This window comes from Theropithecus gelada, chromosome 9 (assembly GCF_003255815.1).
Source record: "Theropithecus gelada isolate Dixy chromosome 9, Tgel_1.0, whole genome shotgun sequence".
Lineage (NCBI taxonomy): Eukaryota > Metazoa > Chordata > Mammalia > Primates > Cercopithecidae > Theropithecus > Theropithecus gelada.
Window position 1 is genome coordinate 14,545,399 of NC_037677.1, and position 21,622 is coordinate 14,567,020.

The following is a 21,622-nucleotide window of genomic DNA, read 5'->3' on the forward strand; positions in this document are numbered from 1 at the left end:
CTTGCCCCCATAGGGCTTGGCATACACTTGGAGAGTCCCTTGCAGAAAAGAAATACCACCCGTTGAGTTTTGAAATGTTCACGGACTGTTTCCAAGAAAATAAGCCGCTTGGAAGTCACACATACACTAGGTGGCGCTGTGGCTGTGACATTAAACAGTCTGTGCTGGGTAAGAGCACACATAACTTAAAGGAAAATTAGGCCCAACCCCAGATCATACAGTTCAGTGTCCTCCAACACTACAGTGCTTCAGAAACATGCCAGGAACTTGAGCCTGGCGTGGTGGTGGCACATGCCTGTGGTCCCAGCTATTCCGGGGGCTGAGGCAGGAGAATTGCTTCAGCCCGGGAGGTGGAGGCTGAGGTGATCTGTGATTGTGTCACTGCACTCCGGCCTCTGCAACAGAGCAAGACCCTGTCTCAAAAACAAACAAACAGGCCGGGCGCGGTGGCTCAAGCCTGTAATCCCAGCACTTTGGGAGGCCGAGACGGGTGGATCACGAGGTCAGGAGATCGAGACCATCCTGGTGAACACGGTGAAACCCCGTCTCTACTAAAAAATACAAAAAACTAGCCGGGCGAGATGGCGGGCGCCTGTGGTCCCAGCTACTCGGGAGGCTGAGGCAGGAGAATGGCGTAAGCCCGGGAGGCGGAGCTTGCAGTGAGCCGAGATCGCGCCACTGCACTCCAGCCTGGGCGACAGAGCGAGACTCCGTCTCAAAAAAAAAAAAAAAAAACAAAAACAAAAACAAACAAACAAACAAACAAACATGCAAGGAACTGGTTAAAAATACAAATACCCAGACCTACTGAATGAAAATTCCAGAGGTATGGGACACAAAACAGAAGACGCAGACGGGCACACTCATGCCATCCTCTCCCGGGACAGCCCACTTTCATCCACAGCCTCCTTATTTGGGCTTCTTACCTCCTCAAAAGTCTATCAGTAGTGGCTGGGCACAGTGGCTCATGTCTGTAATCCCAGCACTTTGGGAGGCCAAGGCGGGTGCATCACCTGAGGTCAGGAGTTCGAGACCAGCCTGGGCAATATGGTGAAACCCCATCTCTACTAAAAATACAAAAATTAGCTGGGTGTGGTGGTGTGCGCCTGTAGTCCCAGCTACTCGTGAGGCTGAGGCAGCAGGATCACTTGAACGCAAGAGGCAAAGGTTGCAGTGAGCCGAGATTGCACTATTGCACTCCAGCCTGGGCGACAGAGTGAGACTCTGTCTCAAAAAAAAAAGAAAGAAAAAAAAGAGAAAAAAAAAAGAGTGTGTCAATCGTGAACTGTGTTTTAAAAGGTAAGAATTTAAAAGTTCGTTCCTAAGTCAAGCCTGACACTGGTCTGATGTAAGTTAGCGCTTCTGAGAGCTCCACGAACGTTGAAAGCAAGAGCTCTCATATACCTTGTTAACAGCCATTTGTCCTAGAAAATGACTGAACCACAAGTCAAGCATCCTTCATAAAGTGAGGTGGCTGAGATAGATCTGGCAGAGTCCCTGTGTCCTCCAGCTGTCACAGAGACCAGCTGGACTTTTGCATAGTAAGTGATGGGGTTTTTCCTTCCAGCTTCCGTCCATTCAAACCACAGGGACAAATCCTTCCTCAGAAAGCTATGCTGCACAAAAGCTGGCTGAAAATCCAGTTTATAGAAAAATAGAGGCATCACAGTAATATAAAGATTATCACACTAGTTCAGAGATCTGAGTATTTCTAGTCTATTGTCAATAGCTCGCAATATTTAAGTAAATCAGCCTGAAATTTGTCTTAAAATGTCTTTCTTGTCTATAAAATGAAAGGAGTAAATTACACCTGTTGGTCAGGCTCAGTGATTCATGCCTGTAACCCCAGCACTTTGGGAGGCCGAGGCAGGTGGATTACTTGAGCCTAGGAGTTAAAGAACAGCCCCGGGCAACATGGCGAAACCCCGTCTCTACAAAAAACACAAAAATTAGCCGAGCGTATTGGCTCGTGCCTGTAGTTCTAGCTCCTGGGGAGGCTGAGGTGGGAGAATCGCTTGAGCCTGGGAGGCGGAGGTTGCAGTGAGCCAAGATCGTACCACTGCACTTCAGCCGACAGAGTGTGAGACCCTGTCTCAAAAAAATAAATAAATAAAAATAAAAAAATTACACCGGCGAGACCTCTTTTAGCTGTGATTCTATTTCAATAAGCGTAACTGTGACTTTGATGTTCCAATAGCTAGCCAGTCCTTAGTTCTTAAACTGTAAAGTCATTTTTTTCCTGATCAGCATCAGGGATTTGAAAAACCAGAGAGAAGTGAAAATGTGCTTTTGTGCATTTGAACAGGAAGGTCTGGGTGTTCCCACACATAGCCACTCAGAGCCACAGAGCTCTCTCTGCAGCCACCACCTGCTTCAGTCATTGCCAGCAAGTGTTTCTTATCACTTTCCTGCCTTTGGGTCCAGACTGGGTGAGAGCCGCCAGGGCAGAGGCTCCGTGTCCTGGTTCTGCGCTTGGTCCTGAGCCATGTGACCTTTGGCAAGCTACTGAACTTCTCCAACCTTGCTTCCTCATCTGCAAAATGAGAGCTGTTAGGAGAATAAAATGTGGAAGCCCCTAGGCGCAGGGTGAGCACTCTGTACACAGTAGCTGTTATTCTTGACTGCCATGACTGCGTGGCTGTAGCATCCGTGGAGCTACATACACAGCTGGAAGAAAGCAAGCCCAGGACGGTGCTGGTAATGTCAGGGTTGCCACAGCCCTAGGTCCCAAACCTGCCCTCTCTCCTTCTGGACTTCTTACAAAGGCAGCCTCACTTGTTGACTTGAAGGAGTGAATGAACATGCTGACTCCCATGTCGCTTTCTGGAAACTCCGCATCACATAGCCCTGAAGATGGGACAATTTAAGGATACAGGCAACATGATCAATGAATCATGTATATATTATAGCTGGGACTATAGGTGCACACCACCATGCCCAACTAATTTGCTTAATGGTTTGTTTGTTTGTTTTTTGTGGAGACAGAGTCCCACCATGTTGTCCAGGCTGGTCTTTAATTCCTAGCTTCAGGCAATCCTCCTGCCCTAGTCTCCTAAGGTGCTGGGATTATAGGCGTGTGCCACCATGCCCAGCCAAGAAAATGGATTTATATAGAAAAACCTGCCCACAAACCATAAAGATTAAAATATACCATGCTTGAGTAGTTCAGAATCAAGTCTATGTCTTTAAAATGCTCTTAGAAAAGGTGAAGCATGGCCAGGCACGGTTGCTCACGCCTGTAATCCCAGCACTTTGGGAGGCCAAGGCGGGTGGATCATCTGAGGTCAGGAGTTCCAGACCAGCCTGGCCAACATGGCAAAACCCTGTTTCTACCAAAAATACAAAAATTAGATGGGCATGGTGGCGCACACCTGTAATCCCAGCTACTCGGGAGGCTGAGGCAGGAGAATCACTTGCACCCAGGGGGCAGAGATTGCAGTGAGCCAAGATCATGCCATTGCACTCCAACCTGACACATCTGAGCTTCTGAGAACCACGGTATACTACCATAGGACAGTCACTGCATTATGGCCAGCCAACTGGCAACAGCTCTGCCTGCCTCACACGTCAAAGCGGGCTAATTATTTTTGGTGTAGACTAGAACAATCAAGTTGGTTTCACAAATCATATTTTTTAAAGTTGTACTGTTAGGCACATGGGAAACAGCATGTTTTGGACATAAACATATATGAAGAAAACTGAGAAGTGTGGTTGAACAAGGAATGAGGCATCTGGCACTGAAACAGCCGCCATTCATGCACAGTATGTTGCTGATGTCCATGTTCTCAGTTTCAGGCATGCCTCATGGTCACACATGTTTAAATACTAGAAGGAGTTCATTTCCTTAATGTTCCCATCTCACATGACTTAGCGTTATGAAGTACCTAGTTAGATAGGACAGAGAAGGTATGCAGTCCCCTAAACCTGGAGCAGTAATTTCTATACCCAGCAGTCCAGATTCTGAAACTTTTAGGATTCAAAGAAAGACCCACACAGTGAGAACTCTGGATCCCGCATGCAAGGGTATGGGGAGCGCTGTGGATCCCGCACACACGGGTGTGTGAGATGTGCAACGTTCCCCCTTGCAAAGCTTCCCCTACTGCTGGTTCTGTTGAGGGAGAGGTCGTAGGCAGTATCTGCTGTAAGGCTGAAAGCACTGCTGTCAAATGGTGCTATTTTGGTAGCAGAAGCTTGGTTTCAGGGATACATTTCATGAACAAGAATAAGAGTTCCCGTGCATGTCTGGGAGCGTGGCTCAAGCCCCAGCCTCTCACAAGCTGTTCCTCACTTCTTGAACAGGGTAAGCGCTCACTCAGTCCCAGCGCCAGACGTCCCCAGTGTCTACACGCCATTCTTCCAGAAGCCCAGTTTTATTCGACATTGATGGCCATATGCTTCCCCAGAGCCTGGAAGCTCCCCAACCCTAGGGGCGGAATCCTCATGAGCAACCCAGTGCCTTTCAGCCCAGTCTTTGGGCTGGGAGGTGGAGGTTGCAGTGAGCCGACATCACACCATTGCACTCCAGCCTGGGTGACAGAGTGAGACTCAGTCTCAAAAAAACAACCAAAAAAACAACCAAAAAAAAAGTACCCTCCAAAAAGGGTGTTGTCTTTCCCATTTCTGATGCCTGGGACTGTGGCAGCAATATTAGGTCAGGGGAACCAGCAGGTAGAGGGAAAAGAATGAGGAGGCAGGGTCTGGTCGTGATGACATTGTTGTCACTAAATTAGCAAGCCTGGAATTTCTTACCACTGGACTTCTTGTTTTGCAAGGTAGTATATTTCCTTATTGCTTAAACCACTGGGTTTGGGAAGGGGGACTTCTGTTGCTGGTGGTCCCAAGAAATTGGATAGAGTCCCTTTCCTCTGAAATAATATAACCTCTTTTACAGACTGGAGTACACACATGCACACGCACACATTCATTCTGTCTTCCCCAATTTTCAAATGAAACTAACTCTTGGGTGAGAACTAACTTGGCCTCCCTCGTCCTCCAGACCCAAGCTCCTTGGAGCAGTGTGTGTGCTCTGTATTCCCTAAGTACCAACCCCATGCCCCAGCACTGTCAATCACTTCAAGGCCCAGTTCAAAATCCACTTACCACATGAAGTCTCCTATTTAACCCCCAGCTGCATCTTTCTAGAATTCTAACATGTAGCGTGCATCATCTCCAACTTTGTACATCTTGCCTGCTGATCCTCGTGTCCCCTCTGTGTGTCCATCCACCCCAGCCACACTGTTGATGTACAGCGACTGACTGGGCAGATGAGTGAGTGCAAGGCCCTACTGTCCTGCATCTGAAACCTGGAGTTTTCCTTTCTTTTTTCTTCCTTGTCTTCTTTCCTCATCTTCTCTGTAGAAGAGAAGACAAAAATTGAGATAAAAAAAATTCAGGCCGGGTGCAGTGGCTCACATCTGTAATTCCAGCACTTTGGGAGGCCAAGGCAGGTGGATCACTTGAGGCCAGGAGTTTGAACCCAGCCTGGCCAACGTGGTGAAATCTCACCTCTACTAAAAATAGAAAAATTAGCTGGGTGTAGTGGCACATGCCTGTAATCTCAGCTACTTGGGAGGCTGAGGCAGGAGAATTGTTTGAATTCGGGAGGTGGAGGTTGTGGTGAGTTGAGATCACGCCACTGCACTCCAGCCTGGGCGACAAAGCAAGACTCTGTCTTAAAAAAAAAAAAAAAAGAAAGAAAGAAAATTCAGAGCTCCGACTCTGAAGGGAGAATACATATTTTTAAAGAAAGCCAACAATGACATGCCCTACTTGCTGGGAGCGACAGATAAGGGAAAGAATTCCAGTGGTACAGGAGAAGCAGCAGCTGGATGCTCCACAAACCACCTCCCAATTTTCTATCTCCCACCACACTGACCAGATCTACTCTTGAAACTGGGGGGTGGGGCGGGGACATCCTTAAAGCAGAAGTCACAGTAGGAAACACAGCAGAGTCCAGCACGCAGCAGACAATCAAGAAATGTCAGGGAATGAGAGGGAACAGAGCATCCTGTGGTGAGGGCTTTGGGCTTGTTTCCTGAAGCTTTTTATTATTAAAACAAGATGAAACGTAGATCACACTGCGGCTTCGACTGTAATGAACCTCAGCTGAATGTGCCGACAGCAGGATATCTGATCTAATGTGGACTTTGAGGCTTTTTGAAATGAAAAAATCTTGGGATGCTTTTGTTTTTAAAATTTCTGTGGTTGTTCACTAAATGGCAAAATAGGGAGCCACCAGCCAGACAGCTCCAGACCACCTACAGATAGTCTCAGGCCATCACGAAGGCTGAAACGCTAACAGCCATTCTTTTCTTCTGGGTGCACAGCCTGCGGCCATCCCCACCATGAGATGGTAGAAAGGGTGCCTGCAAGGATCAGCACCCAGTGTAGAAACTGACTTGTACCTGGAAGGTATGCAATGTGATCCCAACAGGCTCATTCCAGATAGAAAAAATATGTCATCACTTTCATTAGTTAATATTAAACCGACACTAAGAACTTCTGCAAGATCTTTTATGGTACACAATACAGTTAAAAACTGTAGTAAATGTTCAGATATTTAAATGAGCACCAAACACTACAAAGTGCAACCAACATGGTTCTATTAAAAACTCTCTTTGACTATGGCATTCAAGGACAGCAATACAATCTTTTTTTTTTTTTTTTTTTTTTTTAAACAAAGCAACTAATATAAAAATCTGCAAATGCCATATATTCATATCTAGGCTATTCTTCTCATATAGGCATGCCATTAGATAGACTTTCTTTCTATTCTTTCTTGAGGTATTTTTTTTGTGGTTTACTTTCATTGTACTGCTGGATGCATTATTTTTGATCATCCTTTCCTAAAATGATTTAAAGACCTGCAAATAATTTTATTGCATAGGACACTACTGATGACACAGAGAATGGAAGCTGCAAGTACGTGGCATTGGAACAAGCCTTACAAATATTGCATTTTAAGAATCTGTTACATACATTTTTTTAGTTTGTCTCTTTTAAAAAATTTGAAGTTATAGCTATGACTTAACTATGTACAGTGAAGCATTTTAGGAATGTTAAGAGATTAAAGAAGATGAATGATACAAAGAAAAGAAGCCACCATTCTTGCCAGCTATATACTGTATTCCTTCAAAAGCAACTATACATGCTGTCTTCAGTTCATAGTTAAATATTTCTACTAATCTGTTTTGGGAGAACAAACGTCTTTCAAGGTTTCAAGTTCCTCTCTAAGCTTCTTGTTCTGGACTTCCAGCACTGCAACTCGGCTCTCCAGACATTTTACATATTCTTTCTTTCGACGTCGACATTCTTTGGCAGCTTCCCTGAAAAAAGCAGAAGCAAAGGGCAAACAAAGCATTTTTTTGCATGCTATTGACAAACAGGTCAAAGTGAGCTCGGTAAGTGTGATCACAGCTGCATTCCACATCCTGGAACAACATTCCCAATTCAACTTCAAACACTAATCCGAACTGGATTCTTAAGGGTCACACGTGTCCTTTCCACAAGTCCACATGGCAATAAGTAGGACTGCTGCATCTCCTGCCTTGATTAGAGTTCACAGTAAACAAGGTCCAAGTCAAAGACAGTTACTCTACTTTATGGCAATAAAGATCTTTGAGGGCCTTGAGTTCCTCAATGAGAGTCTTGTTTTGGTTTTCAAGCACAGCCACACGATTTTCAAGACATTTGACATATTCTTTCTTCTTCCTGCGACACTCCCGGGCAGCTTCCCTGGAACCAACACAAGGCAAATGACTACAGGAACAGCCTTCCAACACAATCCACAGTGGGTCAGTGCGCTTTTGCCCCCCGCACTCAACAGCCAATCGATCCTAGGTAAGGACTGTACAAAGCCACATAACAAACATAACCAAGCACATGCTTTTTGTAAGATAACCATCAGACAACAGGAATGACTTGAGAACACAGTTTGCCCAGCATTCATCACAAATGGTGTTTTCTTAGGGCACACATTCCACCGGTAACAATGACCAGAACTGTTTTCAGTAAACTACAATAGGACCACATCCCCAAGTGGAATTTCTACAAAAACATTTATAGATCCTTTCAATTCTCTTAATTTTTTTGTCTCTCAAAAGGCACATACTCCAACATAATAAGTTAATTTTATGCGATCAAAAATTATTATAAGAATCTTCAAAAAACCTTAAATATCAACACTGGAGATTTTTAGTCTTCAAAACTAAATCTCAGTAAAACAAGATCAATTGTGACTGCAAGACACAGTTTATTGGCTAGAAAACACAACATGGATAAATCATAACAATAAACAAAAGATGTGCATTTTTATAAACCGAAATGAAATGGACAGTGCTTCTGAAAATTAAAGATGGGGGCTACAAAATACAACACTCAATAACTCAGACAATTTAAACCCACAAATGTGAGACCACCACAATTAAAATTATAAAAAAGAAGCTACTGAGTAACTCCGGGCATATTTCAAGACTGTTTCCTCATCACATGCATTTAATATCCAATATGTTGAATTTTAAAGCACTAATAAGCCCCAAATGAAGGAACAGACCAGTAGCCAAAATAACAACACAAACAGATGAGTTGAGTTAGTCATTTTCATACATAACCCCGCCAAAACAATAAGTAGAGCCAACATTTTCTCTTTTTCAGGGTGGGAGGGACAGCAACCACTTCCCTTAACTCCTCTGTAGAAGATACCCTTTGATTGGCCTCATTTTGGAGGATTCAATTCCAGAATAACTGCCTTTGAGGTAGATCACCCTTCATATCAAAAAAGCCTACACTGAAACATATGTTATCATTCAAATAGGTTAACAAAAGCAGTGTTGAATGTCTAAACGCCAGTTTCTATAATGCCAATTAGTATCCTGAACCACATGTGATGTATACGTGGTTTTTTTTTTTGTTTTTTTTTTTTTTGAGATGGAGTCTTGCTGTGTCGCCCGGGCTGGAGTGCAGTGGCCGGATCTCAGCTCACTGCCAGCTCCGCCTCCTGGGTTTACGCCATTCTCCTGCCTCAGCCTCCCGAGTAGCTGGGACTACAGGCGCCCGCCACCTCGCCCGGCTAGTTTTTTGTATTTTTAGTAGAGACGGGGTTTCACCGTGTTAGCCAGGATGGTCTCGATCTCCTGACCTCGTGATCCGCCCGTCTCGGCCTCCCAAAGTGCTGGGATTACAGGCTTGAGCCACCGCGCCCGGCCGATTTTTTTTTTTTTAAGATAGCTGACTCTCACTGACTGGATATCTGTGTTTTCACTGTGGAAGCAAGAGTCAGCAAAGAACCTTCAATCCAAATGAACTGCAGGAAAAGATCGACCCCTGCTTCCTAGCCAGGAACAATGGACTCACCCTGTGAACGAACAAAGTTCTCAGACTTCTCAGCTGGTTAACAAAAAAAATGTAAAATGGAAAATGGAATTGAACGTTATAGTGACTAATTTAATCTAAATGATGCAATTGGAAAAGTTAAGAATAAATCCAAAGACACATTTGCCACTTTGGGAACATAATTCAACTCTTTTCCACAAAGGAACTGAAATTCATTTATGAATACCAAGGTTTTCATGAGTAAATTATATTAAATTCTAGATCTAGAAGGAAGATAGTCCTTTTACAAAACAGGCTTACCATTAAATGAAAAATTTAAAGACCTAATAGTAGTGTTGTGGGTGTTTAATCTTTAACATTTTATTTACCAAGCTATTATAAATATTCATACTTCATATTTTACATTTGAGTGTGCATGTGTGTGTGTGCACGCACAGACACACATATTACTAGAGTCAAAATGTTCCAGGCACAAAGCTTTCCCCGATCATATCAGTAGATGGTACATTCCTAAGTACTCCTCAGCCATGGAAAACACCTGTTTCTTCTATTAATAGTGAGCTCAGTTTTCAGGCTTGCATGTGTCTGAGTATATCCTCAGCACGGAGAGGAAATGCAAGGCAAAGAAGAAACTCTGACAAGGCTGGAAAGAAATAAAAACTGTTGCTGGATTGGCAGAAATGCAATATAATGAAATACCGAATATAGATACCAACCAAAGAATAAAAAGAGAATATGTAAGAGATCTATCTGTGAAAGACTAAAGCCTATACACTTTCCCAGGAAGTGAAATCTGCAGGTTATCATGGGGTATTTTCGGGGTGCCCGATGCTGGGATAGAGGACAGGCACTAGAATAAAGACTGCCTGGTTGCCCTGGTTCTGCCCAGTTTGGGCCATGTTATCTTGACCAACTTTAACATCTCTGAACTTCTGGTCCTCATCCGTAAACTGGGCATAATAATCACCTACTCTCATGTAAGCATTAAAGACACAGTAGAACAAAGCACTTAAAACCTGCTAAACAGATAATGAGCAACCTAACAGCCAGGTATCATCTGCTTTTCTCTTGTCTTGCTCTGAAACTGAGATTTAGAAAGCGAAAATAAACCTTTCTCAGAATCCCATACAGCTAGGGACTAAAGACCTATTTCTGGCCAATGAAATGTAGGTGAAAGTTGCTGGGAGGGTCTTCCAGGAAATGTTTGCAGTTGAGCCAGACCTCAGCTAGCCCCAATTTTTGGCTCTAGCCCTTCTTCCTTCTTCCTGTCTGAGGCAATGGCTAGAGGTTCAGCAGCCACGCTGTGATCATGAGAATGAATGATACATGCTGAAGATGACACAGCCGGGAGCGGGAGCCTGGACCCTTGATAACAAACACTGCTGAGCCTCTGTCCTGGCTGCACACAATGAGGACATTATTTGACACTTAGGACTAAGGTGACAAGACTACTGAGAAACTCTAAGACAATTCTGTTCCTTTTGAAAATCAGATTAATTTGCACCATTATCCATAATAAAAACTAAACCAAGAAATAATATACAAGTTAAATAAAATTTTATGTTTTAATTTTTAAAAAGTTTTAGAAAATAGCATTTTATAATATGTTGCTTAAAAAATAAAATTACAGAGTTATGGAGCAAGAAAAAGTGAGAGAAAATGACAGCTGACTGGAAGTACATAGACTATAATAGGAGGTATCCTAAGTGATTAGAGCCATGGATGATTTTAATTCTTTTTGTTGGTTTGTATTTGCACTTGACTAGAATTTATCATATTAAATATGTATTTCAGTGTAATAGAGGAAAAAAGTTACAAAATAGACAAAAGGAAACTACATGTAGAAAATGTCAAAAAGAAATGCATCACTTACACTTCAATTTATTTTGCTCAGAGAAGCTAAAAAATTCGACTTATCTACTTCACAAAGCAAACACTAAATACAAAATAGCTCTTTGTTTCTCATGAAGTCCTCTGATCATTATTTTTAAAAATTACTGTATCTTCTGAACACTACCCTTACAACATAGGGATGTAATTCCTGATGATGAAATAGTTAACGGCCAGGAATTCTGACTAGAAGACAAACTAATAACACACACAGAGCACAAACCTACATGAAATGCCACATAACATGTAACTTGGGACAAACAGCTTATGAAAACTGGAATCTTTTTCTTTTTCTTTAAGACTGAGTCTCACTCTGTCACCCAGGCTGCAGTCCAGTGGCCCGATCTCGGCTCACTGCAAGCTCCGCCTTCCGGGTTCAAGTGATTCTCCTGCCTCAGCCTCCCGAGTAGCTGGGGTTACAGGCGCACACTACCACACCCAGCTAATTTTTGTATTTTTAGTAGAGACGGGGTTTCACCATGTTGGCCAGGATGGTCTCGATCTTTTGACCTTGTGATCTGCCCGCCTCAGCCTCCCAAAGTGCTGGGATTACAGGCATGAGCCACCACGCCTGGCTGAAAACTGGAATTTATTTTTATTACTTATTAATATATTATTATTTATTAATATTTATTATTATTATTATTATTTTAGATGGAGTCTCGCTCTGTCGCCCAGGCTGGAGTGCAGTGGCGCGATCTCGGCTCACTGCAAGCTCCACCTCCCAGGTTCACGCCATTCTCCTGCTTCAGCCTCCCGAATAGCTGGGACTACAGGTGCCCGCCACCACACCCAGCTAATTTTTTTGTATTTTTTAGTAGAGACGGGGTTTCCCTGTTAGCCAGGATGGTCTCTATCTCCTGACCTCGTGATCCACCTGCCTCAGCCTCCCAAAGTGCTGGGATTACAGGCGTGAGCCACCGCACCCAGCGAAAATTGTAATTTTTAAAAAGTGTTCTAGAAGTTACCGATTCCCTGTGAAACATCTCACCTGTTTTTCATTAGCCTCAGCTCTCGTTTGCGTGTTGCTTCTTCTGCCAGCTGCTGGGGACTGTGCAAACTTCCGGGTGATGCAGCCATCACCACTCCCTGTGGCAAAGCAGCAGTAGGAGCTCGGATCTGGTAAGTTGGCATGTCACCAGTGGCAGCTGCAGTAAAACAAAATATTTCGAGCTTATATAAAGAATTCACAATTTGGCATTTTACATAAAACTGACCTGGAAACGGTATGCTTTTGACATCTCATAAGAGGTGATCTTGTAATGTTTAAGATAATTATTCTGAGCATTATAGCAATCTCAAGTATTAAAGATCTTCTTCAGCACTTAGAACAATGATATTCAGCATGCTCTAAATATTTAAGGAGAAAAGTGTCCTAATGCATTTTAGACAGGTTTTTATCAAATGCAAAAGCTCACAGGTGCTCATTTAGCTTAAAATCAGTGGTGTGCTAATATTTAATAAACAGTCCTCAGAGGAAAACAATGAAAAAGCCCTGATGTGTAGTGTTCCGATAATTCTCATGGTGTAAATACTTCCACCATGGCCAATTTCAAGCTGCCAAGGTGACTTTGCTGATCATAGAGTTGGAAAGACACACACGTAGTAAGCACACAGCATACAGACAAAACAGATGCCAATACCCACAGAGCACAGAGAAAATACTTAGAAATTATGAGTTTTGAGTACTAATGTTTTAAATGTGTAAATAAATAAAATGTGTGCATACACACACTTAATTTTTAATAATCGCTGTTTTACAACCAACTCACAAAGGTACTGACATTTTCTTTTCTTTTTTTTTTTTTGAGACGGAGTCTCGCTCTGTTGCCCAGGTTGGAGTGCAGTGGCGCAATCTCAGCTCACTGCAAGCTCCACCTCCAGGGTTCACGCCATTCTCCTGCCTCAGCCTCCCAATTAGCTGGGACTACAGGCGCCCACCACCACGCCCGGCTAATTTTTTGTATTTTTAGTAGAGATGGGATTTCACCGTGTTAGCCAGGATGGTCTCAATCTCCTGACCTCATGATCCTCCCACCTTGGCCTCCCAAAGTGTTGGGATTACAGGCGTGAGCCACCACGCCCAGCTTTTTTTTTTTAGACAGTCTCACTCAGTGGCTCCAGGCTGGAGTGCAGTGGTGTAATCTTGGCTCACTGTAACCTCCGCCTCCCCTGTACAAGTGATTCTTGTATCTCAGCCTCCCAAGTAGCTGGGATTATAGGTGTGCACCACCATGCCTGGCTAATTTTGTATTTTTAGTAGAGATCCTGTTTTGCCATGTTGGCCAGGCTGGTCTTGAACTCATGACCTAAAGTGATCCACCTGCCTCAGCCTTGCAAAGTGTTGGGATTACAGGCGTGAGCCACCACGCCTGGCCTGAAAATTTAACAATAGGCTCTAACAAGCCAGCAGGAGCTGACTGTAGCACACCACTGCAAACATTTCCATGAAGCAGAATATCTCCATCCTGTGAATGTTTCAGTTTAGAGATTTTCCTATACTCCGTATCATGTCTGAAACAGTCACTGAATGTCTTTAAGTGCAATTCTCATTACTAGAAAATGATTGAAGCACTGGAAAGAATTGAGATCACTGCAGTTTCAGTAAAAAAAAAAAAAAAAACAACAACAACAACAACAAAAACCCAGCAAAGCTCCACTTAAACCTAGTTTCTCTGGGGAAAGATAATTTTTGTCTTTCTTAGGTTTCCTAGGAAAAATAATACATTTGTAAATATTCATTTAAAAGTATTGTCTAAGCATAGTATAACCATACAGTTAAAAGACAGGGTTTAATATTTACTTAGTATTCAGATAAAATACTAAAAGTAAGTTCTCAAAGTTTCCTAATTTATATTCAAAATTTGTCTACTGCAAGAAACATAGCTTCCTAGAAAAGACAGATGGATTCGAGTGATAAAACGTTTCTACCACCAACGCTTCAACATTGAAACGTATGGTCCAGAGTTAGTTTGTCACTCTGATGAGACATTACAAAATATATGCTCTCTCAAAGCTAACTGCAAGAAAAAAGATTTCTTAAAAAGTTATCAAATTCTATTAACAATTGTCTGAACTAAATTACAATCAAAAGAGGAAAATACAGCATTTCTATATTTCATGGAAATGTTTTATACCCATTCAATAAGAAGTGAAATGTTACCCATGGGAGACAAATACTTTGTCAGCTAAATAGGATATTATCACTGAAACTTTGTTTAAAACAGTTAAACAAAGATTAACTGATTTATGTGCTTCTATTTGGGTATATGCCAGATTTTTGCCTTCTAAGGCTTGAGAATTAGGTGAAAGAATACAACAGTTAAAAACGTGGCTTTCAAGGAAGCTCACTTAAAGATTTTCATAGAATTAATAAAAATATCATTTATAAGGTTGTACTGCCTTTTCCTTCTACATGTAATTTTAAAACATTGGTGATAGGTAATAAGTCTTCTTTTTTTTGAGACAGAGTTTTGCTGGCTCCAGGCTGGAGCGCAGTGGTGCGATCTTGGCTCACTGCAACCTCCTACTCCCTGGTTCAAGTGATTATCTTGCCTCAGCCTCCCGAGTAGCTGGGATTACAGGCACACGCCATCATGCCCAGCTAATTTTTGTATTTTTAGTAGAGACGGGGTTTCACCAGGTTGGCCAGGATGGTCTCCATCTCCTGACCTTGTGATCCGCCTGCCTCGGCCTCCCAAAGTGCTGGAATTACAGGCGTGAGCCACCACGCCCGGCCTAATTGTGACTAATGATCACCAGCATATGAATAAACTTGAGAAAAGTCCTAAATTTGTTTTTGTGACTATTCAAAATAATGCATACACAGACAACTCAATGAGTTGTACAAAACTGTATAGCTCTGAGATAGTTAAGAAAGTCACGTTAAGCCAGTTATAAACTAACTTAACAGATTGTTTAAAGTATCTTCATCGTATTGTCAGAGGAGATGGAGTGGAGCAGAGAATAACATAGTTCTCCTCTTTTCTCTCTTCACCCACATCCAGGGAAGAAGGTTATGGGGTAATAAAGGCTGAAACAATGGAACAGCTGGTGGCCACCTAGGCCTTCTAAAATTGGAACAATAGCCAGTGACGAATGAGAAGTTTACATGACACCAGGTTGACACGTGCAGGCAGCATGGATAGGGACCTCGGTCTAGGATCGTTCTTTCCAAACACTGCTCACACAGACGTGCAGTAAAAGTAATAGGTAGAGAGGGGCTCATTACACTCTAGTTCTGTAGACGTTTGCTGTTTTCTTGTAATATGAAGTTAGAGCAGGATGGTTCCATGATATACAAAAGCTAGTTTAAAAAAAAAAAAAACAACACTTTTTTTTTTTTTTGAGACGGAATCTTGCTCTGCTGCCCAGGGTAGAGTGCAGTGGCACGATCTTGGCTCACTGCAACCCCCGCCTCACAGGTTCAAGCAAAATATCCTGCCTCAGCCTTCCAAGTAGCTGGGATTACAGATGCCTGCCACCGCACCCGGCTAATTTTTGTATTTTTAGTAGAGATGAGATTTCACCATTTTGGCCAGGGTGGTCTCGAACTCCTGACCTCGTGATCTACCCACCTTGGCCTCCCAAAGTGCCGGGATCAGAGGCGTGAGCCACTGCGCTCAGCCACAAAAAACTTCTTTTTTTTTTTTTAAAAAAAAGGGTGGGTCACAGGTGACCCTGCATTAGTCACAGGTGAAAAATGCAGTTCAAGGGCAGACATGGTGGCTTACACCTATAATCCTAGCATTTTGGAAGGCCAAGGTGGGAGGTTCACTTGAGTCCAGGAGTTCAAGACCAGCCTGGGCAACATGGAGAAACCCGATCTCTACAAGAAATACAAAAATTAACCAGGTGTGGTGACATGCGTCTGTGGTTCCAGGGCCTCAGGTGGGAAGATCATGTGAGCCCAGGAGGTTGAGGCTGCAGTAAGCCGTGACTATGCTACTTCACTCCAGCCTGGGCGACAGAGTAAGACCCTGTCTCAGGAAAAAAAGAAAAAAAAGGAAAAAAGAAAAGAAAAAAGGAAGTTCATTCATTGGCCTTGTATTTATCAGAAATGATTCTCAACAACTCTTGCCTGTTTCCAGAAGCAACAACCACCCTCAAGGGACCAAATTTGGCACCATGAAAGATAATGGCAATTCCAAACTAAGAATTCTTAAAAACATTTTGAGCAATAGCTCAGAAAAAAATACCACTTTAAAATAACTTGGAAGGGGATGATATATTCAGATGTATTAGTTCTGAGATGTTAGGTGACTGGGTTTTATTATAATTTTTCAGAGGTATCATATATTCCTTTTACTTCCCTCAATAAAATAAAAATGACAGTGCATTAGTTCAAGCCAGAAACAGGAATTAGTATAAATTAGTAGGAATTTGCATAAATTTCTATAATATCCCAACGGATCTATATAGTGGTATACTTCTAATGGTCAATGGACAAATTCCATATACTCAAATATAATCTTATTAGTAAAGTACATTTTAACAGATGTGGGCAAAGACAGCTGTGCACAGTGGCTCATGCCTGTAATCCCAGCTCCTTCAGAGGCTGAGGCATGAGGATCACTTGAGCCCAAGAGTTCAAGTCCAGCCTGGGCAACATAGCAAGACCCTGTCTCCTAAAAAAATAAAGACAAAGAAAATCTCTTGTTTTGAAAAAATCTAAATGTCACAAGTTTTAATTTTAAAACAAGTTATAAAAAATATTTATTTAGTTAGCTTCAGATTTCCAATAATATGAACTCAGTGGAAATTTAAAGCAGATAAGATACCAAGGATCACAGTTCAAAGACCATCCTGCGTTCTCTGATGACACACTGCTATTCCTGTACTCTTATAAAGGCCACTTCCTGTCCCATTTAACTACTGAAAGTGTCCAAATTATTTTTATTCTAGAATTTTCATATTCTGAAAATATATGGGTTATCAGTGGGGAACTAACAATCATGATTGAAGAAAGACTGTAAGATATTTATACACTAACTTTATTCTCAGGAAAGCAAAAACTTTAAGACAAATCAGGGATAGTATCTTTTTAACCCCAGAATCCCCTAGAATCTAGCACAGTACTTGGCATATAATGGGTGTTTCATGAGTTTATGTGTGCTGTATGAAGTAAAATTTGAACTTCCTGGGGTTTTGCACAAGGCTGCTGTCATTTGGAATGCTTAAAATAAGCAGTCTTTCTTATAAACTTACATTATTATAGCTAAACCTTTACCTCTAAGACATGGAAAGTCCTACAAGATGCGATGTGTCTCTTCAAAGTGGCCTTTCTTGATAAAAGGCATTATTTCTTAAATCTTACTTAGATGCACTTTAGATAAGTCTAACATAGCATTTTAAAAACAAAGGCGTTCTCATTATGACGTGTTTCCATCTAGCTCCTGACATGAAAGCATTTAAAAAAATTTTTTTTAGGTTCAGTATCAAATATTTCATGGGAAAAGAAAATTCCTAGAACTCTCAGTTTTGGTCATTAACTTCATACCTCTCTTTGCAAGCTTTAAACACGGTACAGCAGAAAAAGCATGGGTTCTAGTCCAGCTCTGCCACTTACCAGCCATGTGACTTGGGGCAAGTTCAGTTTCCTCATCTGTAAAATGGGGATACAGTATCTCATTTAGTACTCACAATAAACCCTATAATGTATGTCAAAGTGTCTAGCACAGTGCCTGGCACATGGCAGGCACTCTACAAATGTTAGTTCCCTTCCTCTTCCCCTCCTTAAGTTCTGAAAGACAATGTTCCAAATTATGCTTACAATGTATATTAGTTAAAACGCATATAACATCCATAAACCCATTTCCCCCTGGAATTTCCCTTCTAACAAACCCAAGGAATCAAAATTTATGGCTCTTATTCCTTATTTTGTTAAAGAATATGCATCATTATATTCCTTTAGAGAATATATTATTAAAGATAATGTAAGATGTCCTTTTCAATGTATGCAATCATTTATAATAGAACCTCGAATGGCCAAAGATATACTCTCATCAGACTGGAAAGAAGAAAACTGAAAAAAAACCTCAAGTGAGAGTAGGAAACAAAGAAATAAATAAGAAACCCAGCCAAGTACCTATGTTGGTAAATTCCAAAGTGAAATGATTTCTCAGCACTCCAAATGATGGTGATTTTATTCAATTGCTTATTTATTAAGATATCTGTAGTACTGAGCACAAAGACTGAATAAAAAACATTTTCGTATAGAGAGTTCCTGCTTTCATACGCCATTTCACAGCATGGCACTAATCCTAAATACACCTTTAAGTAAGCAGCAGAGGTTAACTTAGATGTCACACTTCTAAGTCGGGGGCTTCTATCCCTAGCTCTGGTAAGCTGCTGACATCATCACCACTGCTGTGGTTCTCTTCCTCCCTACCACCACCTGCTCCTAATACCCAGATCCTACATTTCCGTGCCTGGTGTCCCACACTGCCAAAAACGTTCCCTTCTCCGTGAAAATTAAATCCTACATAAAAATAGCTATTTAAGCACTGATCATTTTCAAATTTGCTACAATCACTGTAACACATAGACCGCACAGATAACTCACCAAAATCTTTTCAGCTTTGAGGTGTAATTGACAAAAATTGTATATACTCCAAGTGTACAATGTGATGCTTTCACATATGCACACATTATGAAATTATTATCACAGTCCAGCTAAGTAAGTTATACATAAAGGACCTTTTAAAGTTGTTTAGTATGTGAAAATCTATGAGTCAGTCTATAAAAAAGATGGGAAATTATGAACACTGAAATTTAATGTTCCATATAATAGCAAATATATGCTCTGTTGTTCTCTGAGAGTAATAAAATTCAATTTTAGGCTATACAAAATTCAATTTTAGGCTGGCTGTGGTGGCTCATGCCTTTAATCCCAGCACTTTGGGAGGCTGAGGCAGGTGGATCCCTTGAGGTCAGGAGTTCAAGACCAGCCTGACCAAATGGTGAAACCCTGTCTCTACTAAAAATGCAAAATTAGCCAGGTGTGGTGGTGGGTGCTTGTAATCTCAGCTACTTGGGAGGCTGAGGCAGAAGAATCACTTGAACCTGGGAGGCAGAGGTTGCAGTGAGCCAAGATCACGCCACTGTACTCCAGCCTGGGCAACAAGAGTGAAACTCTGTCTTTAAAAAAAAAAAAAGCCATTTTAATGACTTAAAATGATGCTAACCTAACCTCATTTTATATGTTTTATAAGCAGTGTGTAACAGCATGTACTCACACGACACTGCATTCGTGTGTCAATGTCAGGTGAGTTTTGAGGAGTCACATTAATATGCTATGAACAGAACCCGAGGATTCTGAAGACTCAAACAGGTTCACTACTTGCTAGCTTTGTGAAATTGGAAGTCATTTACCCAGTCTGACCCGGGTGTAGCTGGGCATGTATCAGTGAGAATGCCTGTAAACTGCCTTTTTTAGCATTTGAACATGGTTTCCTAGTGAGGCCTACTTGATCCCTTAACCTGTATGTCCAGATGTTTCTGTGTCACTCACAATCTGGTAGTTTCTTTGACAGCACTTGCTACAGTTTGTATTCATGTTTATTTGTAACATTAAGTGATTTTTTTAAAGTTTACATAAATGCAAAGTATAATTATTTTATTAAAATATAAATGAATAAATATATTTGCCTAATATATTCATACAGGCAAATAAAACAGAGCAAAGAGAAATAAATATTCCAAATTACATTTCATTATACATTTTTCAAAAGTAGTAGGAAAATAACATGAGTAATTTCCAATTTCACCCTGCAGATTTGGTTTACTGAATCTTAAGGTAGATAAATGCCTTGTTATTTCCACTTCCAAAGTGATTATAACTTGCTCAGCTACCAACTTCAAGAAGCTGTCACAATCTAAATGAAATTATTCTTTTTTGTTGTTGTTGCGATGGAGTCTCGCTCTGTCACCCAGGCTGGAGTGCAATGGCACGATCTCAGCTCACTGCAACCTCCATCTTCCGGGTTCAAGCGATTCTTCCACCTTAGCCTCCCGAGTAGCTGGGATTACAGGCATGTGCCACCATGCCTGGCTAATTTTTGTATTTTTATGGAGATGGGGTTTCATCACGTTGGCCAGGCTGGTCTTGAACTCCTGACTTCAGGTGATCTGCCCACCTCGGCCTCCCAAAGTGCTGGGATTACAGGTGTGAGCCACCACGCCGGGCCTCCAAATTATTATTTTATGTAAATATTTCTAAGCAAAAATAATTGCTAATAGCCTCCTTTCGCAAAGATGATATATATCCTTATTCTCATGCATCAAATATTAACTAAGACACTCATTTTCCAAATTTGTTGGAAAGTTTGTTTTTAACAATTCAGAAATCCAGCTAGAATGCAACGTGAGACTCAGAGCCTAAAACATAGGAAATTATGCTAACAGAATCAGTTTATGAATAAAACAAAAGGCAATTTCTAATAAAAATGTAACTTATGCCCCACAAAGTCAATAACATAATCCCATAAACTATAGTCAGTTATTTATTTATTTTGAGATAGAGTCTTGCTCTGTTGCCCAGGCTGGAGTGCAGTGGCACAATCTCGGCTCATTGCAATCTCTGCCTCCCGGGTTCAAGCCATTCTCTTGCCTCAGCTTCCTGAGTAGCTGGGATTACAGATGCGTGCCACACCTGGCTAATTTTTGTATTTTTAGTAGAGACGGGGTTTCACCATGTTGCTCAGCCTGGTCTCGAACTCCTGAGCTTGTGATCCGCCCGCCTCAGCCTCCCAAAGTGCTGGGTTTACAGGCGTGAGCCACCACGCCCAGTCATTTATTTTTTATATTTCATTTCATGATCCTGTAAGTAAATGCTAATATCTTTTCTAGGCCAGCCATTAGTGTTAGGAGCCTGATTTCGGTCTAGATTAGAGTTTTTCAAACTGTAAGCTGTAGACCATTAACGGGTCATAAAGTAAATGTCATGGGTCAAGAAAAGCATTTAAAAAAAAGGACAGAAAAGGAATTATGGGTACATCACATTTTGTTAAGGATAAGAATTATGTCTGAAATACGTTTTATATAAATGTAGGGTACACACACACACATAGGTCCACTTTGTCATGATATAATGTGGGTCATGGTTGAAAAGTTTGCAAGCCACTAATCTAGCTCAATCTACTTGGTCTGCCGATCCACAGGGTTACCCCAGAACTGAGAGCCCAGAGGTCTGGTTCCTAAAGCTACTCTACTAACCTTCAAAAAAGTCCCTTAACCCTGTGCTCTTTTGGCTTTAAAAAATAAAGTAAAATGAGGCCAGGCGCGGTGGCTCATGCCTGTAATCCCAGCACTTTGGGAGGCCGAGGCGGGCAGATCACGAGGTCAGGAGATCGAGACCATCCTGGCCAACACGGTGAAACTCCGTCTCTACTAAAATACAAAA

General features: G+C 41.7%; 1 protein-coding gene across 28 annotated transcripts in view; it reads right to left on the bottom strand.

Annotated features, from left to right (window-relative positions):
* Positions 1-6,008: 6,008 nt before the first annotated feature.
* Positions 6,009-21,622, bottom strand: part of CREM (cAMP responsive element modulator) — an 87,856-nt gene continuing 72,242 nt past the window's right edge. For 12 of the 28 annotated variants that reach the window (XM_025396704.1, XM_025396692.1, XM_025396684.1 and 9 more), the window contains 2 exons: positions 12,212-12,368; positions 6,009-7,325 (listed from right to left, as the gene is read on the bottom strand). In XM_025396704.1, the coding sequence (XP_025252489.1) occupies positions 7,181-7,325; positions 12,212-12,354 (288 nt within the window). In that variant the 5' untranslated portion in view covers positions 12,355-12,368 and the 3' untranslated portion in view covers positions 6,009-7,180. Of the gene's footprint in view, positions 7,735-9,202; positions 9,974-12,211; positions 12,369-17,788; positions 17,825-21,622 lie in introns of those variants that run through there. The other 16 variants (XM_025396700.1, XM_025396701.1, XM_025396691.1 and 13 more) reach the window with 5 other exon arrangements.